Genomic DNA, 25,924 nt, shown 5'->3' with positions numbered 1-25,924 from the left:
CCCTGTATTCTTTATTCTGAGGAATTACAAAAGAAGCAAATGAGGCACCCTTGAGAAATCCATGGTCTACCATAGGACCCGTTCATTGCTTCAGGCTTTGCCCACTTGCTTGATGGCAAAAAGCTACTACTGTGTCAAAACTAGAGTTAGCTGTCAGCCAGAAAAATGTGAGCAGAATTGAGTCTTTGTAGGTCAGCATGGAGGGCTTGCAGTGAAGCAGGCAGATGTTTAATTTATTCCTGGCTCTAGAATCTTGCTGTGTGTACTAACCGAGACAGTGCTGTAGCAGGTTGAAGAATTGTCATAGCATGCCTTTGCAAAGAGAATCTTTTATCCTCTAATATATGGGCCCTTTAAAGGTGGCATTCTCCTACAGCAGAGTAGTGTTTTTGCTGAATTGACTCTTCGGCCCAAATTATTATCACCAAAATTTTGTTGTTCTTCCAGATCTGGGTAAGTGGTGAAAGATAGCTAAGTAAGTGTGAGCCTCAGGCTTTGTCCATTCTTTCAAACAATTAAAAAAAGGTCAAGAAAGCAGGAAAAAGATTATGGCTGCTTCAGACAGAGTCCTGGGGCACATCTCCCAACTGCCCAGATTGATGGCCCCTTGTAGTTGTTTTTTTAAGTCTCCGGCAGGCCCTAAGGATGTGCAGGGCCGAAAGCACTCCCTGTAATTCTGCCACTGCCTTTTTACAGGAAAACAGCCAATGTTCCTGGTGCTTGCAGAGTCAAATGGGAAAACTGTACTCTCATGTACCCAAGCAGGGGGTGCATGGGAGGTTAGTTGCTTCTGTCAGCTCTTACTTTTGTAAGAGACAAATGTCTCAACTGTTACTGTTCCACTGATCTGTTCATTAATGCATACCCCATCTGGACTTTATAGGGTTTTTTTTGTTCCAGAAACCAAAAGTATCTGCTTTTTTATACCATACAACTATATATTTATAGCTGCAGCCACCTTTTACTTAAATCTTTACATTCTCAGTCACCCAGCCCTTAATAGTTTTTAACACTTGTTTCTACTTATTATTATTATTATCATATATTTATAACACTAACATATTCTACAACAATGTACTTACATTTATACAGTGAAATTATATTATATGTGGGTGCATACACTGAACATACAGATTATGTACAAAAGTCAAACAATGACATAAATAAGAGGTAGATAGGGCCCTGCACACTCTTCTCCCTAATCTTCAATGTCCCTTCAATCTCTTTCTTTTCCTTCTGGTCCAAACATTTACTAGTTCCCAGATTTGTTGGGTTATTCATCTGCAAATGAATTTAGTCAAGATAGGCATTAAGCCTCTCCTTACCAGAGAATCAATCCCAGCCAGTGTGTGGTTGGCATTATCCAAGGAGTAGGTCAGCTGGTAAACACCATCATTGGTCTCACTGTTCCCATAGAAACCAATGCCAACTGCAGCACTGTGGGGAAAAATAATGGTTATTAGTTTTAAAATAGAACCTGAAAGATGGTAAATCAATGAGAGGCTCATTGACTGCTGCTGAAAAACAACTCCCAGCATCTTCAGTCAGCCTAATTGTTAGTAACCCACAAACTGAATTTGCTTTCCCTTAATAACTCAAACATAATTCAAATATTTGTTTTTCTACCTGTAGCTGGATCTCCCAATGTTACAGCATACTTAGTGCACCTATAATGGCTACCTTGCTTGTTGTAAAAAAAACACTTTGGCCAAATTATGTAAGCTCACGTGCCACATTGAGGCCCCTCATTGTATGAGAGTCTTAAAATATAAACATTCTAAATTTGCAGTGCAATTAAAATCAAATAAGACAGTTGTACTTACCCTTATCCTACACTATTAGGGTTAGGCCACACTGGGCGTTTTAGGGAGATTTGGTCACCTGGCGACTAATCACCTAGTCTTTGCGGCAGCCAATCTCCCCAAACGCCTTCCCTGACTCTGCGCCGGCTAAAATGAAAAAACGCCGGCATTAATCACACGTGGCGATTCGTTTGGAAATTATCTCAAAAACCTCTTGTTACAATTATGGTACTCAATGTTCCTTAAGCAATTAAAATGAATGAATAGGAAATAATTCAAATTCAAATAATTATTCAACCCAAATTTCACCGTAAATCACCTTCATGCTACAGTAAGCTTTCAATTGTACAGTATCTGAAAAGCCCCCCTGCATTGCCTATCCTCCACCAGATGAAGAACCACTGGGCTAGTACAAATTATAAGTTATATAATTAATTTCCCACTGTAATTTATAATGGACTCACAAAGTCAGTTCAGCACACACATTTCCTAGTAAGGATGCACTGAATCCAGGATTCAGCCTCTTTCAGCAGGATTCGGATTCAGCCGAATCCTTCTGCTTGGCCGAACCAAATCCAGATTTGCACATGCAAATTAGGGCAGGGAGAGAAATCACATGACTTTTCGGCGCGATTTACCTCCCCGCCCCTAATATGCATAAGCAAATTAGGATTTGTTTCGGTATTCTGCTGAATCTTTCGCGAAGGATTTGGGGTTTTGGCCGAATCCAAAATAGTGGATTTGGTGCATCCCTATTTCCTAGTGATCAACAAGCAAGATGATTTTTTTTATATATGCCTGTCTTTTCGGCTTCACAAACCAGACATAAGGCATTCATTGCATTTCAATAGGACATCCCCACTAATACTTTCAACAAAAAGCTGTTTTTGGAAATGACAAAATGCAGCAAAACCAGGCTTAAACAAAATGTAAATTATTTCTCACAGTAACAAGCTTAGTCCTGTCTAAGCACTGTACAGATTTTGTTGGCCATAACCCACAGAAATATACAAAACACTATTAAATCCCTGACTAGGCGCCATTGTATTATCAGAATTGCACTAAATATCACATACACAATATATATATATATATATATATATATATATATATATATATATATATATATATATATATATATATATATATATATATATATATATATATATATTAATTCAAGAAAAAGCAATACCATTAAAGAAGCAATTACGTTATTTCAACATTCTGCAATAGTATAAATATTACTCCACATTTAATAGCTGCTATTTCTCTTTCTCACTCTTGTTTTTTCCACTCTTTTAATGCCGTTTTCTTCTTAATCTGTTTGAATTATTGAGAGATTTTGGCAAGTTTTTGTGTAGAGGAAAGATAATGTATGATACTATTTTAAACCTTGCCTAAAAAACTGCCCTGAGGTTTGATTATACACAACAGCCTATTTCTTGGCCTGGAGAAAATGCACCAGCCTCCTCTGATTGATACTGATTTCCAACAAGAGAAAACTTATTCCTTCCTCTCACTGAGATAATATAGAATGATGACTATTAGTTAAATTTGTGACAGTGTCCCAACAAAACAATTTTTATAACCTATTCTGAAAATAGCATTTTGCAAATCCATAATTTTTCTATTTGGCCAAATCATGATTAAACTGACCATTATGTACAATATGTGAATGCGATAGGGAATATGATTGTAAGCCCCCAAATTAACATTAAAATGTTAATATTTAAAGTAAATATTAAAATACAAAGAGGTCACAATGTCCCATTTCCTCCCTTCACTGTGTTTGTGGACACAGTGTTGGTTATGTTATAACAAGCCATGCCACCCTTCAGTACTCAACACTCGCAAAGCAGCAGTAACTGTTCATAAAACTAGTACTTCCTCTCTAGATTTTTCCCACAGAGCTGCTGGTCCTTCTCAGGAGGAGACAAAGAACAACGACCCTGGTAAGCAGGGTTTTTGCATCAAAAGCCTCACCCTCTTCTGAAATGCAGAGTCTATGAAAAGTCTATAAAAAGTTCATAAAGGACCGTAAGGCCTTTATGAAAACATCATCTGCTACTTATGTTCATCAACATCTCACCAAGGACTGTAACATCATTGTAAAATGCACAGAATGTGACAGCATACATCACAACACAGCTTTACATCCTTGGCCAGCCCCATGGACTTTATCTCACACACAGGGTGCAAGCGAGTAAGGTGACACAACAGGAAGTAAGGTGACACAACTACAGCTACACCAGAGGTCAGTCAGTTCTCAATGCACAGAAATCTGAAAAATAACTAGGAGGCAGATCCTGCTCCAAAATGTGTCTAGTCAAAGTATATCAGACAGACCAAAGAGATAAACCCATTAAGCTCTACGCAATCCTGGATGACCAGAGCAAAAGATCTCTAGTATGCCCAGGTTTTTTGATGCATTATCAAGGGCCCTAGCACTCCCTACTCCCAAATAACTTGTGCAGTAATTGTTGAGACAGCATGCAGAAGGGCATCAGTCTACCAAATAGCCCATAGACGGACAGATATGATTACCCTTACCAACTATAATTGAATGCAACTGGATTCCTGATAATGGATCCCATTCTCAGCCTCAAATCTATAGGCCAGTTAGTTTGACGTCAGTGGTAGGAAAGCTTTAGAAATGAGATATTAAGGGATAAGTTACTTGATTTCACTGCAAATAATAATACAGTTTTGTGCCAATGTGGGTTTATGTGCAGCAGATCTTGCCAAACTAATTTAATTGTCTTTTATGAGGAGGTGAGCAGGAACCTCAATTCTGGTATGGCCGTGGATGTAATCTACTGGAGTACCACAGGGGTCTGTACATGGTATATTGCTTTTTAAATTGTTTATTAATGACCTGGAGGTGGAAATTGAAAGTTTCATTTTTGCTGATGATACAAAATTATGCAAAACTATTGGTTCTCTGCAGGATGCGGCCACTTTGCAAAGAGATTTGTCTTAACTGGAAAAATGGGCTGCAAACTGGAAAATGAGGTTCAATGTTGATAAATACAAGGTTATGCACTTTGATAGAAATAAGTAAATGAAAGTTATACACTAAAGGGCAGTGTGTTGGGGGTTTCTTTAATTGAAAAGGATCTTATGGTTTATGTAGAAAAAATTTGCGGAACACATTTAAGTCAAGGGGAATCAAAATAATTTTGACATGCGACAATTTTGACTTAAAGGAGAAGGAAAATTACCAAGGCAGTTTATTGCCAATAGATTAACCACAATAGTGCAAGCTTCAACACTATATTTATTCTCCAGAATGCTTTACCATCCCTGAGTAAACAGCTCTAGAAGTTCTCTGTTTGCTTAGGATAGCCGCCGCCATATTAGCTTGGTGTGATATAACTTCCTGCCAGCATTACTTTGAGGTTTTACTGGTGTATTTATATAAACCTTTCTGATAAAGCTTACATAGTTTTAACCTTTTCTTCTCCTTTAAGCGACAATGTTTATACCCGCAACTATTTTGTCCAAATGCATTAAAGTCAATGGGCGTCCAAATCATTTTTATGCGCGTGTCGATTTTAATGCGCGTACACCTCAACAACCAAATGTCACAGAGGAAACTGAACTGCGAAGGTCAACCCTCACCACAAAAGGGATACTAGCTCCCAGATACTTACAAAGCCTTACCTCAGGGTCGCAAAGCAATAGGTTGTAAGTGGATATTTAAAGTGAAATGTAACAAATCCTCACCCTGGTGGTCTAGTGGTGGTGTGGCGGTGACACCCTTCCTAGTGCGCGCACTTCCGTATTTTATAGGTGTATGAAAGCGCGCAATGGCGCAAAATTCAAATAGTATTTAAAGGGACATTTTTTCTTATGTTATTGCCCGTGTTAGGTTTTGTTCCTGGTGCCTTGTACCTTGTGCTGTAAAGCTTATAGTCTGTTTGATTTCTGTGTTTGACCCTGTCTGGCTGTTTGACTACTCTGATCTCTGGAACCTGACCCTTCCCTGAAACCGACCTCATTTCTGTTTAACCATCCTGATTGACGTTCTAGTTTGACCTCTGCCTGTTATTTGACTCCGATTCTGCCTCATCCCATCTGTTTGATTACCCGGTTTTGACCCTTGCCTGCCTGACGTTTCTTGCTATCTGCCTGCCTCTACCCGGCCAGTCTGACCACGAATATGTCTTATCCTGTAGTGCTGTGACCTTCGGCCTTACTGACTTTAACAACTGTCGTGCCCCTTTACTTGCCAGAACTCCTCGCCTTGCTCCTCTCGAAAAGTCCAGGTGGCATCCGAGTACACTGAGGGCTCCTCCAAAGCCAAAGGCGGTAACACTACTGTTGAAACCGAGCCGAGACCAGGGAGCTTGGCACTAGTTCTGGTTTAGGGTGCTGACACGGGCCATGGAAGACGAAGGTCACGCCGATGCTGCTGCTGCTCTGTCCACTCTAACCACAACCGAAGCACTTCTTACCACTCTGCTACAGCGCTTGGAGGATCAGGAGCGAAAGCAGAACTATCTCCTGCAGGGTTTTCACAACTTAACCCGCCAGCTGGAGACTCCGTAAGCTCCACAGCTGCTGCCTGTTCCTGGTTTCTCTCCTCCTGTGGGTTCTCCTGCCATGTGGGGTAACACTGCTAAGCCCCATGAACCCAAGGTTGCGTTTCCTGCAAAATTCTGTGGTGACAGAACCCAATTTTTTGTCTTTAAAGAGGCATGCAAATTGTATCTTAGCTTTTTCCCACACACATTCCCAACTGGTGAGGAAAAAGTAAGGCTTGTGATGACCCTGTTACAGGGTGATCCCCAAATTTGGGCCCTTAGATTGCCCTCCTCTGATCCTGCCCGTTTTTCCTTAGATACGTTCTTTAGCACCATGGCGATACTCTACGATGACCCGGATTGTGCATCTTCTGCCGACTTCGCAATTCGTAAATTACGCCAGGGTTCCGCCAGTGGGCAGTCGAAACTGGCTGGAACGACACGGCTCTTCGCAGCCAGTTCCGTATTGGGCTATCCGACTCTATTAAAGGTAGCCTTGTGAATTACCCCTTGTCGTCCATTCTGGATGATCTCATGTCCCTAGCCATTCAGATCGATAGGAGGCAAAGGGAAAGAAGGGGTGAAAGGGGTAATTCTAATTTTTCTGGGGTTACTAATGTAAAACCTAACTTGGTGACCAATGTTAAGTCTTCTGATTTCTCTGTGTCTTCACCTCAGGAGGAGCCTATGCAATTGGTCTATCACATCTTTCTCTTGAGGAAAAGACACGCAGGCGTACCCTTGGGCTGTGTATATATTGTGGGGATAAGGGTCATTTTCTTAAACAATGTATTAAGAGGCCGGGAAACGCCCAACCCTAAATGGAGAAGGGGAGCTCCATTTGGGTGCAGGCGTTTCCTCTCCCCAATTTGCCTCCAAGGTTTTGTTACCAGTTAAATTGTCCTGGCCTACGGGCTCTGTGAATTTGTCCGCTTTTTTGGACTCAGGGGCGGAGGGTAATTTTTTGGATGCTGTTTTCGCAGCCAAACATGGCATTCCTTTGGACCCTCTGTGTACCCCCATGAGAATTTTAGTGGTGGATAGGTATAGTTACAAAAAAAACTGTCTTCCTATCATTGTGTATCAACGATTCTCACTGTGAGCAACTACCTCACTAGAGGGTTTACCTGCAGCCTATTCGGCATATGCCGACGTCTTTTCCAAGAAAGCTGCAGAAACCTTACCCCCACATAGACAGTATGACTGTCCCATTGACCTAGTTCCAGGTTCCTCTCCTCCTCGTGTTCGTACTTATCCTCTTTCTTTACCTGAAGCCCAAGCAATGAGGGACTATATCAAAGAAAACCTTGAGAGAGGTTTCATTCGGCCCTCTAATTCTCTTGCCAGTGCTGGGTTTTTCTTTGTGGGTAAGAAAGATCGTGGTCTTCGTCCTTGTATAGACTACAGGGGTTTAAATAAAATCACCATTAAGAACCGCTACCCCCTTCCTCAAATTTCTGAACTATTTGACCAGGTTAAAGGTGCCCAAGTCTATACTAAGTTTGATCTTAGGTGCTTACAATCTCATTCGTATTAGAGAGGGGGATGAGTGGAAAACAGCATTTAACACCAGGGACGGCCACTACGAATATTTAGTAATGCCCTTTGGGCTCTGTAACGCCCCCACAGTTTTTCAAGAATTTGTTAATGACATCTTTCGAGATCTGCTGGGGGTATTCGTAGTGGATATTCTTATTTTCTCTTCCAATCTAAGTGAACATCGTAATCATGTTTGTGAAGTCTTATGAAAGCTAAGGGAAAATAATCTTTATGCGAAACTAGAGAAATGTACCTTTGAGGTCTCTTCTGTTCAGTTTTTGGGGTTTATTATTTCCAGCAAGGGTCTAGAAATGGATCCAGGCAAGGTGAGAGCTGTCCTGGATTGGGCCCAACCTCTTTCGTTACGTGCAGTTCAAAGATTTCTTGGTTTTGCCAACTATTATCGTCAATTTATTAAGAATTTTTCTCTTATTGTGGCCCCCATCACAAATTTAACTAAGAAGGGCGCTGATCCCAGTATATGGCCTCCTGAAGCCTTACAAGCTTTTGAAACCCTCAAAAGGGAGTTCAGTTCTGCCCCTATTCTTCTACATCCTGATTCTGCTCTTCCTTTCATTGTGAAGGTTGATGCTTCTGGGAGCGGGGGCAGTCCTTTCTCAAAGGCACCCGATAACCAACAAAATGCATCCCTGTGCCTTTTTCTCTAAGAAGTTTTTACCTGCAGAGGTAAATTACGACATAGGGAACAGGGAATTGTTGGCTGTCAAATTAGCCTTTGAGGAATAGCGGCATCTCTTAGAGGGTGCAAAACATGTGGTGACGGTCTATACAGACCATAAAAACTTACTTTATATTGAGTCTGCTAAACGCCTGAATTCTAGGCAAGCCAGGTGGGCCTTATGCTTCTCAAGGTTTAATTTTTCTTTAACTTTTAGGCCTGGTTCCAAAAATACCAAGGCGGATGCACTCTCTAGGAGTTTTGAATCTATTCCCTCCGACTCTAGTGAGTGTACTCCCATCATCCCCAAATAATTAATTTTGGCCACTTTAGAATCTGACCTTTCCTCCCTTTTACTTCCCATACAAACATCTGCTTCTACTGATACTCCCTCTGGGAGATGGTTTGTTCCTGAGGATCTTAGGGAGCAAGTTTTGAAGGAGGTTTATGATTCTAAAATGGCGGGACACCCGGGGGTTGCTAAGACTCTATTCTCTATTGTCCCGTCATGTTTGGTGGCCTTCTCTCAAACAGGATACCAAAACTTTTGTCAACTCCTGTCCAATCTGTCAAAGGTCTAAGTCATCTCATCATCTGTCCCAGGGTCTGTTAAATCCCTTACCCATCCCAGAGAAACCTTGGTCCCACATTTCCATGGATTTTATTGTTGAGTTGCCCCCTTCTCAGGGTAAGACTGTGATTTGGGTGGTGGTCGATAGGTTCAGTAAAATGGCTTACTTTATTCCTCTTCCACATCTCCCTTCTGCTAAAACCCTGGCTGACTTATTCATTACTCATGTTTTTAAATTTCATGGTTTTCCTGAAAATATTGTTTCTGACAGGGGGGTTCAGTTTGTTTCTAAATTTTGGCGTGCTTTCTGTTCTTTGGTTGGAACTGAATTGTCTTTTTCCTCTGCCTATCACCCTCACTCAGGTGCACAATTCTTTGTCCGCAGCTTCCCTAGCTCAGAAAAAAGCTGCTGACAAATCCCGTAGGGAAGCACCCCAGTACAAGGTGGGGGACTTAGTATGGTTGTCTACAAAGAACATCAAGCTGAAGGTTTCCTCTCCCAAATTGGGTCCCAGGTTCATTGGTCCATACCCCATCATTGCAATAATCACTCCATCCTCTGTACGTCTTCAATTACCCGCTAATTTTAAAATTTCTAATTCCTTCCATGTTTCTCTTTTAAAACCTGCCACTAATGTTCGTCATTTGTCTGTTCCTACCCCAGTGTTAGTTGAAGGTCAGCCTGAATATGAGATCCAAGAGTTCCTTGATTCCCGCCTTGTGCGAGGTAAGCTACAATATCTTACTAGGTGAAAGGGCTTTGGTCCTGAGGAGAACTCTTGGGTCTCAGTTGATGACATCAAGGCTGACCGCCTTAAGAAGCAATTCCATGCTAAGTTTCCTGAGAAGCCTGGGGGTCCAGTGGCCCCCCCTGGAGAGGGGGGTAATGTAATAAATCCTCACCCTGGTGGTCTAGTGGTGGTGCGGCGGGGACGCCTGCCGCGCCGCCCTGCTCCTTCCATGCCGGCTTCCTAGTGCGCGCCGTGCACGCACTTCCGTATTTTATAGGCGCATGTGTGCTGGCTTGATTACGTCAGCACGCAATGGCGCGAAATTCAAATAGTATTTAAAGGGACATTTTTTCTTATGTCATTGCCCGTGTTAGGTTTTGTTCCTGGTGCCTTGTACCTTGTGCTGTAAGTCTGTTTGATTTCTGTGTTTGACCCTGCCTGGCTGTTTGACTACTCTGATCTCTGGAACCTGACCCGTGCCTGAAACCGATCTCGTTTCTGCTTAACCCTCCTGATTGACGTTCTGGTTTGACCTCTGCCTGTTATTTGACTCCGATTCTGCCTCATCCCATCTGTTTGATTACCCGGTTTTGACCCTTGCCTGCCTGACGTTTCTTGCTATCTGCCTGCCTCGACCCGGCCAGTCTGACCACAAATCTGTCTTATCCTGTAGTGCTGCGACCTTCGGCCTAACTGACTTTTACAACTGTCGTGCCCCTTTGCTTGCCAGAACTCCGGAGACTAAGCTGGGGGGGCAAGGGGCTAGGAAGGTCGTGAGGAAGTCAGGTGCTAGGACCCTGTGGCCTAGGTGAACCCAAGCCCGAAATCCAGGCCTATCTGTAGGTGCCCTTATACAATAAATACAAGCAGAAGGAAGGGTAACCAATAGTGTAAAAGCCTACATATTTCATGAAACACAAAATCACTGGTTTCTCACTGTTATTCCCTAGAAGCTTTTTGAGCTGTCACTGTGGAGTTCAATGCTTCATAGCCAGTCAGGATTATAAAAACAATTCTAAAGCTAATCCGCTGCACACAGCAAAGTGATTTATGCGCAGTGGCCAGAAAACCCTGCTGAGCTGATGAGAGGTATATTGAATGATTAGCAAAGTGGTAATGGGCCAAGGGAATTTATCGGATTGGGAAACTAATCAAAGCTCAGGGACAAGTTATTTTGTAACATTATGCAAAGGTAAGCAGAATTTTACTTTACAATACAGCTCTGCATAGACTACCATGTAAATGTAGCCCCTATGAGGGCGTTGCGTTTGAAGAATAATATTTTCTACCTATATCTTAAAGGAACAGTAACAACAAAAATTAAAGTGTATTAAAGTAATAAAAATATAATGTATTGATTGTGCTGCACTCATACAAGTGGTGTTTTTGCCACAGATCTCTACTATAGTGTATTAAAACAAGCTGCTGTGTAGCCATGGGGGCAAGCTGAAAAAATAGAAAAGGCAAAGGATACTTAACAGATAACAGATAAGCACTTTAGTATACGATGGGATTCTACAGAACTTATCTGTAATCTATTGTCTATCCTTTGCTTGAATGGTTGCCCTCATGGCTACACAGCAGCTTGTTTATATAAACTATAATAGTGTTTCTGAAGCAAAAGCACTGTTTTTACCAGTGCAGGGCAACAGTACATTAAATTGTCATTCATTTATTCATAACTGTTCCTTTAATGAACTTGGGCATATTCATCAAAGGCAGAACAAACGATTCACTACAATATATCCCAAAAGAGAAATTACCTGCTGTGTTCATTTGTTTTTTTTACCATTTTATTATGATGCACCAAAAGATGCTATGCAGTGCACTCCATGTGCCCAAACAGTCAATATTTTTAAAGGGATGGTGAGAGATGAGGATTAAAACCACTGGTAAAACAAAGGTTGGACAAAGGTTGTTACATTAAAAAAGATACCGAGTTTTTTGTTATTTCCCAATGCTGTTTCCTTGTTCCTTTGAAGTGGGATATCTTATTTTGAGAGTGACACACTACTATGGAAAGAACGCAAACAGTTTGTAGTGGGTTGGTGCAGGAAAGAGTATGCTGATTCAGACAGATGGGAAGGCTGAATTCTGAGTAGTACAGTACATTTCCTGTTCATCTTAGTGTGGGGTGCCTCCGGGTTCTGTACTTTGTCCTCTATTGTTCTCCTTGTTCACTCTCTCTTTAGGAGAACTTATATGTTCATTTGGCCTTAAATATCACCTGTATGCCGATGACATCCAGATATTTAGACACCCCTTCACCCTTCACTGGAGCCTCCCCTGCCATGACGCAAGGTGAGAACCTTGCTTTAGGCGGCATGGAGCGGCCATTTACCAGGGTTTGCAAAAAGTTGCTTCAGGCACTGAACACCGCTGACTGCCTTGTAGCCTATCTCGTCCTGGATAAACCAGCTCAAGCTCAACTTCAAAACTGAGCTCATGATCTTTCCACCCAAACCTAGCCCATCTCTTCCTTTCACTATTACTATGACCATTAATCCTGTTAACTCAACACACTGCTTGGGGTCATCTTTGACTTGTCTCATCTTCTCTAACCATATAACCATATTAATACTACCGCCAAATCCTGTTGCTTCTTCCTCGCAATATAGCCAAGATACACCCCTTTCAGAAACAACAGCCAAAACACTAATCCATGCCCTTATCCTATCCCGTTTAGACTATTGCAATCTCCTACTAACCGGTCTTTCTGACTCCCATCTCTCTCCCCTCCAATCAATTTTTAAACTCAACTACAGGATCCTCCTGCTCTCGCCTAAGAAGGAACCAGTTCAACCCAAACTAAAATCCTTAGCTTGGCTGCCTGTTAAGCAATGTATAGCATATAAAATCAGCGGGTAACATTTACTGGTCACCTGTTTAAAAGCAAGCATCTTATTGGTTTATATGGGTTACTGTTCCCGGGTAAACTTAATGTCTTTTAATATATATGGGGGTTACTGTAAAAGGATGAAGCGTGGAAGCAAAAAGGTTAATTGGTTAATGTATGCTTTGTTTAAAATGGCAATTTTCTATTAATCATTACCCAATGGCACATACTACTAAAAAAGTAAATTATTATGAAAATGGTTTATTTACATGAAGCAGGGTTTTACATATGAGCGGTTTCCTGCAATATATTTTATTAGAGACCTATACTGGGTATAGTTTTCCTTTAAAGGAGAACTAAAGCCTAAAGTTAAAAAACCTCTACCTCCCTTCCCTCCACTGGACAGAATCTGCACAGAGGTGTAAGTAAAGACTTAGGGGCATTTGTCCGGGGTAGCAGCTAGGCTGGGGAGAGGGAGGGGGGGGGTCTATGTAGAGTAGGGGGTAGGGTTTTTTAACTTTAGGGTTTAGTTCTCCTTTAAGCTCAGTGTCCTTATATGAGCTCTGTGTACGTTTATTGTATACTTTTATACACTGTACTTTTATGCATTGTACAGAGCTGCGCAGCACTTTCAGCACTTTACAAATAAAGTTATACATACATACATTTCTTGTGTCAATGCAGTTTCATACTGCAGTCTGTTAGATAAATTGTTACCTGTGTGAGTTATTGGGAATTATGTGTCCCTGTTTTTTTGCACAGGTGCTGCCCATGTATCATTTGGCACAAACATACAGAATTGCTCACATTATTATTATTATTGCTATTATTATTAACCAGTATTAATAAAGCTCCAACATGTTCCCTAACACTAAACTGAGAGCCAAAGGCCGTCATGCACAATACATATAAACCAGATTTGCTACAACCCAACAAACTAAAAAACTAGGACAGTTTCATTTTACAGAGGTGAATGGTAGATATTAGGCTCTCACCAGCAGAGAAGGCCAGACACAGCAGCAGTCCAGGTGACACAGCAGGAACTTGTCATCTTCGTCTCTGTTTCATCTTCCTTCTTGCAACAGCAAAGGCATATAAGATAGCCAGAGACAAACAGCAGATTGACAGCAGCACAGAGGGCAATGAATAGTGCCACAAATAGCAATGTCTGTAGGAAAAGTAAAAACAACTTTATTTTTTTTATTTTTTTTTAAAGGTGTTCTTTTTATTGTTTTAAATGTAACTGGGATAGGGTACAGAAAGAAAGAGGGAAGGGAGGGGGGGGAAGATAAGTACATCAGCAGTGAAAACAACATATTTATTTGTAGATCATACAACATTGCATTTCTCAAAAGATACAATATCATCATGGTAATGTCAATAAATGTGCTTCTAACCAGACACCCCATATTCTCTCAAATTTATTAGGGTGACCCCTAGCTTCATATGTCAACTTGATTAATGGGAGCATCTTGTTCACGTACCCAATCCAGCCCGGTCTTTGGGGAGGGTGGGGGGCCATCCAGTGAATAACTATTAGTTTCTTGGCGTAGAAAAGTAGGGATCTGAGTAATATCCTGGTACTACTGAGTGGCACCATGTCGTCAACTTCACCCAGTAGGCATATTTCCGGGGTTTGTAGTGGGGGCAGGGACAGGACCTCAACAAAAACAACTTTATTTTTACATGTTTAGGAATAACAAGAATCATTTTAAACCAGCGTGGTTTAGCTCTGGTACACTAAGGTGCACATCTACCTAGGGTCAAATATTGAGGGTTAATTAACCCTCGATATTCGACCGTCGAAGTAAAATCCTTCGACTTCGAATATCGAAGTCGAAGATTTTACGCTATTCCTACGATCGAACGATCGAAGGAATAATCGTTTGATCGAACGATTAAATCCTTCGAATCGAACGATTCAAAGGATTTTAATCCATCGATCGAAGGATATTCCTTCGATCAGAAAATTGTTAGGAAGGGGACCTTCCCCATAGGCTAACATTGGCCTCGGTAGGTTTTAGGTGGCGAACTAGGGGGTCGAAGAATTTTTTAAAGAGACAGTACTTTGACTATCGAATGGTCGAATAGTCGAACGATTTTTAGATCGAATCGAAGTCGAAGGTCAAAGTAGCCAATTCGATGGTCGACGTAGCCATATCGACCATTTGAAATTCGAACTATTTTTCCTCTATTCCTTCACTCGAGCTAAGTAAATGGGCCCTTTAGGGTAATATTTGTGTGTAAAAAGAAATTCACTGAAAAAAAATTGTAAAAAGTTGTGTAAAATAAATGGCAATGGTGTGTGTAATTTTTTACCATTGAACACCAAATTTTACATAATTTTACATTGCTTTATGCAAAAGTCACTCCAAGAACAACATTTTTTACACAGCGAACTCTGGAGATGTGTGGTGTATTATGCCACTGTGTTTATTCACAGCATAATAAATATGTCCCTAAAACTCCCAGCACTTTTAGCCAAATTGCCAAGTCTGGCACTCTACTACAGCTTTCACCACTAGCCAACCTGTTTGCTTGACATCTTTCAACCTTCTATGTACCATTCTTTATGGTATTTCCTTCTAGTTATATGCTGCAAAGGCAGTTTGAATAAGTATTCATACAGATGACATACAGAGATGATGACATTTCGTTGATGGGGGTACATCTGTCTGTGAGTACTAATTTCCTGAAACAATGCAGGAGTCCTTCTTCAGGTTTGTATATAAACAGCCAGAGAGGTACTGTTTTCAATAGCAATTATATTTATAAATAAAATTAAAACCCTGTAAAATTTTGAATGAATATAATTTATACATATATATTATTGAAAATAGTGTTTGGTGGAGTTCCCCTCTAATAACTAATAAAAAATAAATTTTTGCATTGGCTGTACAATTCATTTTACATGAAACACATAACTATTCAGATGCCCTAATGGCTTTAAAGTTGATCATTTAACCACCTTACTCATGGAGACTCGAGTTGAGATGTGGAATTATTACTTAGGTTGAGAAGATATGGACTCCCCAGCTGATATAAACCCAATGTATGTAACTGATGCCTCTTAGCCAGATTGGTGGACTCTGAGACCCTCTTCCTTGTTTTTCTCACAATGTTGCCCTGCCTCCTAAGATTGTTAGCAAGGAAGCTGCATAGTATGCTAAACATAGTACATCATTATGTATATTTGACATCTACTCCTTACTTTACCTTTTCTTTGTTGTTTTGGTCAACCCTACTTGCTGCCCACAAAGATAATTCTACAATTGGACCATTTATTGATGTCAATAACTGTTTTCATACCAAGTGCAAACAATTCCTTTGACTTTAGCAGGTGAAGGGGAAGAATAAAAGATTTCCCAATTTGCCTATGAAAAATAAAGTCTTGTGTACCTACTACTTTGGCAATCCCCACACCTTTTTTCCAGATGGAGCCACCAGTCCCAGCTGTAGAAGGATGAGTGGAAGAATAAAAAGGGTTTAGCAGATTGTTATACCTTATACTAAATTCTATTTTATGTTTTTCTGCAGCCATAATATGTTTCTAAAACTTGTATGGAGTATATCCATACATGTGAGACAGTAGAACATATTATTGGGGTACTGCATTATACAAAAGACTTCTGAAGCTGCTTTATACCCCACATTTCCTAAGACAAATGTTCTGTTGATCTAGTTTTGCCCTAACACACAACAAAAATGAATCAATCATAAAATGTATTCCGACGGTCTTATAAAAAGTGCTACTGACACTTAAAAATTTCTCTAAATATTGGTGTACATTAAGGGGCAGATTCATTAAGGGTCGAATTTCGAAGTTAAAAATACTTCGAAATTCGACCCTCGAATTGAAATCCTTCGACTTCGAAGTCGAAGGATTTAGCGCTAATCCTGCGATCGATCGATCAAACGATTCGAAGGATTTTAATCCAACGATCGAAGGAAAATCCTTCGATCAAAAAATCACAGGCAAGCCTATGGGGACCTTCCCCATAGGCTAACATTGACTTCGGTAGGTTTTACCTGCCGAAGTAGGGGGTCGAAGTTTTTTTTAAAGGGAAAGTACTTCGACTATCGAATGGTCGAATAGTCGAACGATTTTTCGTTCGATTCGTTCGATTTCGTTCGAATTCGAACGAATTTAACCAATTCGATGGTCGAAGTACCCAAAAAATACTTCGAAATTCGAATTTTTTTCATTCGAATCCTTCACTCGAGCTTAGTGAATCGGCCCCTAAAAGTTACCGATAGGTCACTTTGATGATTTTTTGCTGATATCTGCTTAAGTAATTGTTACTTGAAATTCCTAAACCTGTCTGTTTCGTCAAATTGACTGTCTCTTCTCAAATTATTAAGAGTTTCTAATGCAAACAGGTTACTGATACACAAAGATGGCAGTCTCCTCATAAATTAACATGGTGGATCAGATGGTAAATGTAAAAGCATTAGGTATATACAGGTATGGGATCAGTTATCCGGAAATCCGTTATCCAGAAAGCTCCGAATTACGGAATGGCCGTCTCCCATAGACGCCATTATAATTAAATAATCCATATATTTAAAAATGATTTCCTTTTGCTCTGTTATAATAAAACAGTATCTTGTACTTGATCCAAACGAAGATATAATTAATCCTTATTGGAAGAAAAAAATGCTTTTTAGGTTTATTTAATGTTTACATGATTTTCTAGTAGACTTAAGGTATGAAGATCTAAATTACAGAAAGATCCGTTATCCGGAAAACCCCAAGTCCCGAGCATTCTGGATAATAGGTCCTATACCTGTACTTTTAAGGTACATTTGTAAATAGCATACAAAGGCAATTGTATGTTAGATGTAAAAAAAAAAAAAGATTACTTCCATGTGCCGTTTTTTCTTAATATCTAACATTCCGTTTCAGAGCTAGGGATGAATTATGGAAACCCCGTGGCACAGTCTTGTGACTATACACAAGTAACATTATTTTGTTTGTGCAAGGCTGCTCAGTAATTGAGCTTGATATGTCCTAGAAACAATTCAGAACTGACAGTTACAAAAAATATCTGGCTTTGGAATCAATGTTCTTTTTAGAGCTCATGGGAGCTGCAAGTCTTAAGCACATGACTGGGTTGTCCAAGTTTTTGCTCAATCCACGCTAAACTGATATATACACAATTAATCAGTGTGTTCTAGATGAACTGCAACTCTCCCAGTGATACGAACGAGTTAAATAGAATATATACTATATACAAACTCAATACAATGTGCCATTTTACGAAGTTAGCACTACTTTATATCAGAACACCACACATTTATAAGTCAATTCCCAGGTTTATGTAAATATTCACAAGATATTTTCAGGGTAAACAGTTAACAGTACTAATTAGACATTACTATGAAATCCACTTTACAAACAGATTATGTGGCAGCTTTTCTCTTAAAATTTATCAGGAAAAAATAAAAACTGTGCTGTCCAGAAAAAATATTTAATGCATAACTGCTATACCTTATTATGATCGATTATCAGAACCTGGAACCACGGCACTAGACATTTCCCACTGATGTAATAAGAAGTGGTGCAGGACACCATGAACTAGTGATCACCTCCTGCAAATGCACACCTCTTTTTGATGCAAGGAAACCTGTTTCACTTACATCCTGTGGAAGTGGTCCAAGGTCAATAGAGAACTTTTGATTAATATTATGGGACCTGTTATCCAGAATGCTCAGGACCTGGGGTTTTTCGGATAACAGATCTTTCCATAATTTGGGTCTTCATGCCTTATGTCTACTAGAAATTCATTTAAACATTAAATAAACCCAATAGGCTGGGTTTGCTTCCAATAAGGATTAACTAAATCTTAGTTGGGATCAAGTACAAGTTACGGTTTTATTCTTACATAGAAAAAGGAAACCGATTTTAAAAAATTGGATTATTTGGATAAAATGGAGTCTATGGGAGACAGCCATTCTGTAATTCGGAGCTTTCTGGATATCGGGTTTCCGGATAAGGGATCCTATACCTGTACAAGTAACATCATTTAAAACATGTGCCAAGTGTGCTCATAGAGGTGAGCAGATGTCAACGCAAAATATAATGCTCCTATAGGTATAGTCCTAAACCTAAGGTATAAAATTCCAAAGAACTTTTTCCACTTAGCTAAATTCAAGTAAGTAGTTGTAAGTAGTGGTGGTGTGAGGTGCTCAATGTTAGCCCTGCTGCAAATAGAGCTTTCTTCAATGCACGAAACAATAGAAACAAAGGCACACTCACTACAATGCATCTGCAAAAATTCAAATCCTTTTCATTTTTATTTTAGGTGAGATCCCAGCAAAGATCCCAGCTGCTGGGATCTCACCTAAAATAAAAATGAAAAGGATTTAAATTTTTGCAGATGCATTGTAGTGAGTATGCCTTTGTTTCTATTGTTTCGTGCCTAGTCCTAAAACTAAATCAGACTAATGCAAAGTGCACATGCCATACAGTAGTTAGAGAATTAGTTAGAGATTTGCTACACTAGATAAAAGTAAGGTTGTGTTTTTGGAACCCCACAGCAGTAGTACAGCTAAAGAACAAAGCACAGATTATATTACAATACAATCAAACTAAAAGTTGTTGCAATCACAAACAGTTTACACACATTATCAATACTTTATTACAAGGAAAAAAAGAATTACTGGGTCACATAACTAATACCCTTTGTGTCAGTGTTAATCAGATTGAAGACCTTTTCTGTGAGAAAATATTAGAGGGTACATTGGTTGCAATGCACTTGAGAAAATAATTATGATTTGTAAATGATTTGCACTCACATCTGTAAAGGCTAAAAGCACATTTATATGCAATGTAAAAAAAAAAGAGGACCAAAAAAAATTGTACTGTATGAGTAATTCCCTCATAAGATATAATATAAATTATATTTTTCTCTAATGATTTTAGTGAAGAACACAAGGGGTTAAACATGTTGGAAAAAGTGAGCATATATAACAGTCTCCATTCAGCAAGCTATTACTGCACATCCCATGCTTTCTAATGGTTTAATACGTGTTGTGCTAAGTAAGAATTTGGTCCTGTGACCTTCATCCTGCCTCCCTCCTGCTACCCCTTCCATGAAATATCCAGACCTTGTGATGTATGTGGGAATCTAGCTGGGTGAGGGGCTGATACATATGGCATTTCATATGTACAAAGAATTTCCGCAAACCTCCCCCTTCCTTCTCCATCCTCAGTTTCCTGTTTCTCTTCCTTTCTACCAAAAATATTGTCTTATTGTCTCATTCTGCCCAGGATTCCATCCTCAAGAGCTAAACTGGCTCTTTTGTTTAATCGGCAGCACAGCCGAGGCAACTGCCAAACAGGGCTGAGAATCAGTCAATACCAGGATAACGTAGTGCACAAGTAAAATCTAAATGTAATTTTTTTAAAACTTGTATTGGAGCAAAGGGCTAGTATGATGCTTTCCACAGCCCCATTCCTTTAAGGTTAATGTTCCCTTTTTCGAACCCACTACTTTACAGGTTCCTTTGAAAAAATTCCCCTCCAATATTTGTGGGAGCAGGAAAATGTCTAGTTCACTGTCCCAGGATCCAAAATACTGAAGTACATAAAGTACTGTGTCTGGTATGACACAATTGTACTTTAAATGACAAGTAAATTTACTAAGGGGTGCAATGTGTTAGGTGAATGTAATCATTTAACTGAGAAAGTCCATTAACCCGGGGTAAAATCCCTTGAGCACTGCAAAGTCCGTTGAGCTGGGGTAAAATACCTTGAGCACCGCACCTCTATCTCTACAGTTGTTTCAGGTATCCTCTGCGCTGTCCTGAATAGTTTGCATGGCATGTGCAGTGGAGTACAAATCCAAGCTCTATCTTTAACAGCTTTTTAGGCAGTTTGCTGTATTTGCCAAAATATGCAACACATCCACATTAATTTCCAATGTATGCACAAATTCTATTTATTGGTGAAGAGTGCCTGTATGTTTTATAATATCTACATTTTGGTTTCTGTGGCAGTGGGTAAGTACAAGCTGCTTCTCCATTAACTACTTACTTACTATAATGACCATTTAAATTGCATCTTAGGTTGAATAATTGTCCCTGGAGGGGTGAAATTCATGATCTTCCCAGAAGGAGCAACTACCAGTTTATCTCATAGAGCTTTATGTTCCTGCCTCTGGTGTTTCAGTCTTACAGCACAGTAATTTAGGATTCTTTGCTACAGAATATTATCATCTATTGTATAATTTATAATTTATAATTAAGAAGGTAAACAATTTGAAAAATTAGAAAAATTTTCAAAAAGTAATTAAAAAATAAAATTTCTGATGAACTATTTGAAAACAACTGAACTGACAAAAGTGTTGCAAGGTGAACATTTCCTTTAAAGGAATTGTACAGTGTAAAAATAAAAATTGTCTAGATAGGCTGTGCAAAATAAAAACCGTTTTTAATATAGTTAGCCAAAAATATAATCTATAAAGGCTGGAGTGACTGGATGTCTAACATAATAGCCAGAACACTACTTCCTGCTTTTCAGCTTGCTTGGTTTCCACTGATTGGTTACCAGGCAGTAACCAATCAGTGACTTGAAAGGGGGCACATGGGCCATAACTGTTTGCTTTTGAATCTGACCTGCATGCTAAGGATCAATTGCAAACCTTCAAGTCGCTGACTAACTCAGAGTTAGAGAGCTGAAAAGCAGGAAATTGTATTCTGTTGTCTTGGAATCCAGTCACTCCAGCCTTTATAAATTACATTTTTGACTAACTAACTATAGAAAATGTTTTTTTTTTGCACAGCCTTTCTATTTAGCCAGTTTTTATTTTTACACTGAACTGTTCCTTTACATTTGAAATATCTACTGTAAAGTGCAAACATTTCTCATAACACACATACACAAATATACCTTTACCCCAATTCTCAACCCATTTGGGATCCTTATATTTGGATGTTGGTCACCTAGGAGCATGACAATGAAGAAGATATAGTTTTCCAGAAACTATCACAAAGATGGCAGCCATTCAAAGCTGAAAAAGGAGAGGCAGCAGATAACAGATAAGCTCTATAGTATACAATGGAAAGTTTTAGAATATTTCTGTTGTCTGGTGTACATCCTGTGCTTGAATGGCTGCCCCCATGCCTAGACAGCAGCTTTTTTATATAAACTATAGTTGTCTTTCTGAAGCAAGCACATCAGTTTTACCATTGTATCTATCATTCAGAACAGCAAATGAACCTCACTCACAGGTCTTTACTAAACAAAAAATAGTGTTAATTTATTTGAAAGTTTCGGCTCCTAAACTCGAGAGAGATATATACATAATATAGCAGAATGAAAGCACTCACAGCAAAAGTCGAATTGCAGCAAAAATAATGCTTTACTGCATCACAGCAAATATGGACATCACGTTTTTTTTTTTTGATCCCCTGGGGACTGTCGTCAGTATATATATATATATATATATATATATATATATATATATATATATATATATGTATATATATATATATATATATATATATATATATATATATATATATATATATATATATACAAATACACATACACAAATCAGTAACTGCTATGTACAGGCCCCAAATTCAAATAGTGTTCAGCTTCTGCAAACAGCTTGACTTTACACTTAGGGGCAGATTTACATAGGGTCGAATATCGAGGGTTAATTAACCCTCGATATTCGACTGCTGAATGTAAATCCTTCGACTTCGAAGTCGAAGTATTTACCGCAATTAGTTTGATCGAAAGAACAATTCGAAGGATTTTAATCCATCGATCGAACGATTTTTCTACGATCAGAAAATTGCTAGGAAGCCTATGGGGACCTTCCCCATAGGCTAACACTGCACCTCGGTAGGTTTTAGGTGGCGAAGTAGGGGGTCATAGTTTTTCGATTATCGAATGGTCGAATATTCGACTGATTTTTAGTTCGAATCGTTTGATTCAAAGTCGTAGTCGAAGGTCGAAGTAGCCAATTCGATGGTCGAAGCAGCCAAAAAAATCATTCGAAATTCGCCCCTAACTGTACAAAAAAAACATATTTTTGAAAAGTATACATTCTGACCTAGGAAAAGATGTCTTTCTACTACCAAACTTTCCTAAACTTTTTACATTGCTAAGTACACTTGCAACACTTTATACATATATACAAAGTTATACATACTGTAAAAAGGCAAGCAGATGTAGAGAAGAAACAGGGACAAAAAATGCAGAAAAAAATGCCTTTAATTGTTTAACAAAAACAGAGTGCTTGTCTTCATATGGCGGTATGGCATTTCTTACACACGATACTGTAGTTTTCCTGACTACCCCAGATTCTTGACGGCTACAAGGTTAGCACCCTGTTACTTACAGTTCAGCGATAATGTCTATCAGTCAGGCCACACAGCCTACTTTCAAGTTTGCTTTACTGCTGCACTTTCTCCAAAATACTCTCTCTAAGTGCAGTCACAGGTCTCTTGACACTCACTTTCTCTCAAAGGCTCTCTGTCTCTCTATGTCAGACACTCTGTGTCTCAAGCTCTACATGCCCCTTGGTCCTCTCTCAGGCTTCCTCTCACACACATTAATATCAACCAGGACCATGTCTCTCCTCCAGACACATAGAAGAGAACTATCTACTCCAGACATCCAGGGAAGAGCTCATAAGTGTGAAAGCACACCCCTTTTACCTGCAGTAGCAACTCTGCTCTTAGCTACCATCTACAGTCAGGTAAATAATTGGACAGACTGATTTTCTAATTTTGGTTCTGTACATTACCACAATGAATTTTAAATGAAACAACTCAGATGCAGTTGAACTGCAGACTTTCAACTTTAATTCAGTGGGTTGAACAAAAAGATTGCATAAAAATGTGAGGAACTAAAGCCTTTTTTTAAACACAATCACTACATTTCAGGGGCTCAAAAGTAATTGGACAAATAAAAAAACTGAAAATAAAATGTATCATTTCTAATACTTGGTTGAAAACCCTTTGCTGGCAATGACAGCCTGAAGTCTTGAACTCATGGACATCACCAGATTCTGTGTTCCTCTTTTTTAATGCTTTGCCAGGCCTTTACTGCAGCAGCTTTCAGTTGCTGTTTGTTTGTGGACCTTTCTGTCTGAAGTTTAGTCTTCACCAAGTGAAATGCATGCTCAATTGGGTTCAGATCAGGTGACTAACATGGCCATTCAAGAATATTCCACTCCTTTGCTTTAATAAACTCCTGGGTTGCTTTGGCTGTATGTTTTGCATCATTGTCCATCTTTATTAAGAACGCCTCCCAATCAATTCGACTGCATTTAGCTGGATTTGAGCAGACAGTATGGGGCACATTTACTAAGCTCGGGTGAAAGATTCGAATGAAAAAAACTTTGAATTTCAAAGTTTTCTTTTGGCTACTTCGACTAGGAACTAAAAATCGTTCGACTATTCGATAGTGGAAGTACTGTCTCTTTAAAAAAAACTTTGACTACCTACTTAATTAACCTCGATATTCGACCAATAGTAAATGTGCCCCTATGTCTCTGAACACCTCAGAATTAATTCTGCTGCTTCTGTCCTGTGTCACATCATGAATAAACACTAATGTCCCAGTGCCACTGGCAGCCATGCACATCCAAGCCATCACACTGCTTCCGCCATGTTTTATAAATGATGGGGTATGCTTTGGATCATGAGCTATTCCACGCCTTCTCCATACTATTTTCTTGCCATCATTCTGGTAGAGGTTGATCTTGGTTTCATCTGTCCAAATAACTTTTTTCCAGAACTGTGCTGGCTTTTTTAGATGTTTTTTAAGCAAAGTCCAATCTAGCCTTTCTATTCTTAATGCTTATGAGTGGCTTGCACCTTGCAGTGCACCATCTGTATTTACTTTCATGCAGTCTTCTTTTTATGGTAGATTTGGATATTGATACGCCTACCTCCTGGAGAGTGGTGTTCACTTGTTTGGCTGTTTTGAAGTGGTTTCTCTTCAACATGGAAATGATTCTGCGATCATCCACCACTGTTGTCTTCTGTGGACATCCAGGTCTTTTTGCATTGCTGAGTTCACATGTACATACTTTCTTTCTCAGGATGTACCAAACTGTAGATTTTGCCACTCCTAATATTGTAGCAATTTCTCGGATGGTGGAGTAATATTTGGGCCTCAGTGTACTTAAAATGACAGGGCTTATTTTGAATCCCAGTCCAGGCCTGCATACATACAATATGAGGTTACTCTTTCAGGAATCAGTGAACAATACATGCTGAAGATAAATGGTGCCTGCTGCTCTTTGTTCCTCATTCACTTCCCGGTTTCTGTTTATACTCACGTGTGATATTATATATAGAACTAGGTGAAAAGCTAGGTCATTATCATGCTTTGGACATACACAAAGTCTCTTCCTCATTTAATGGGACAGCACACACCGAAAATCACCTTTGCTAAAAATGAGCACATTAAATTGGACATGAATTTAATTTAAAAAAAATGTAATTAAAAGAAAATCCATATTCTCCTGTTTATGCCATTATAAAGCACTCATTTGAAAGTTGTGCTATGTTCGCTGAACTTACCTGCCCCTTCCTTCATAAACAGGGATATTTGTTCAGAGCTACCTATCTACTCTACAAACCACTCTCTTAGCTAAGCAGCAGCCTTTGAGCAGCTTATTAAAAGGGTCTTCTCAGTGGACTTAAAATTAGGTTTCAGGATTCAGCTCCTTTAAGTTATTTGGAGCCAGAAGTGACAAGAAGTACTAAAGCAAAACTGACTTTATATTCCTGTTTAGTGCCAGAAATAACAGGTTTATGTTAAAAAGGAGAGTATACTGTCCCTTTAGGGTGGTGGCAGACAGGGAGATTAGTCCCCCAGCGACAAATCTCCTCTACTGTGGGCGACTAATCACCCTAAACTGCCTTCCTGCCATGAAGGATATGAATTACTTGCAAGATCGCTGTGGATTTCCAAAGTTGTTCGAAGTTGCCTCCAGACTCAACTTCAGTAATCCGAATCGATCCTACCTGTCCATTCATATTCTTGCTGGCAGGATCACTTCGTATTTATTTTAAAGGAATTATGATGCTGGATGCACATGGGCTGAGTAGAGATTCAACTTTTAATTAAGCAGGAGGGATTGCCACGTGTGGAACACAAATGGCTAATTTGAAATGATCTGACAAATCACCTGTGGCTATGGGCTAAATAGTTGCATAAGAAGGCCTAGGGCACACTGAGCTTTGGCTCGCTGCTCTCAGCCTGCATTTT

General features: G+C 39.5%; 1 protein-coding gene across 3 annotated transcripts in view; it reads right to left on the bottom strand.

Moving 5' to 3' along the window:
- ttyh2.S (tweety family member 2 S homeolog) overlaps positions 1–25,924 on the bottom strand; it is a 94,659-nt gene that overhangs the window by 60,380 nt on the left and 8,355 nt on the right. For 2 of the 3 annotated variants that reach the window (XM_041577653.1, NM_001087123.1), the window contains 2 exon segments: positions 13,680–13,852; positions 1,326–1,437 (listed from right to left, as the gene is read on the bottom strand). In XM_041577653.1, the coding sequence (XP_041433587.1) occupies positions 1,326–1,437; positions 13,680–13,852 (285 nt within the window). 3 annotated transcript variants of the gene reach the window in all.

This window comes from Xenopus laevis, chromosome 9_10S (genome assembly GCF_017654675.1).
Source record: "Xenopus laevis strain J_2021 chromosome 9_10S, Xenopus_laevis_v10.1, whole genome shotgun sequence".
In the NCBI taxonomy this organism is placed as follows: domain Eukaryota; kingdom Metazoa; phylum Chordata; class Amphibia; order Anura; family Pipidae; genus Xenopus; species Xenopus laevis.
Note: the sequence above shows the minus strand (reverse complement) of the source record. Positions and strands in the feature narration are given on the sequence as shown.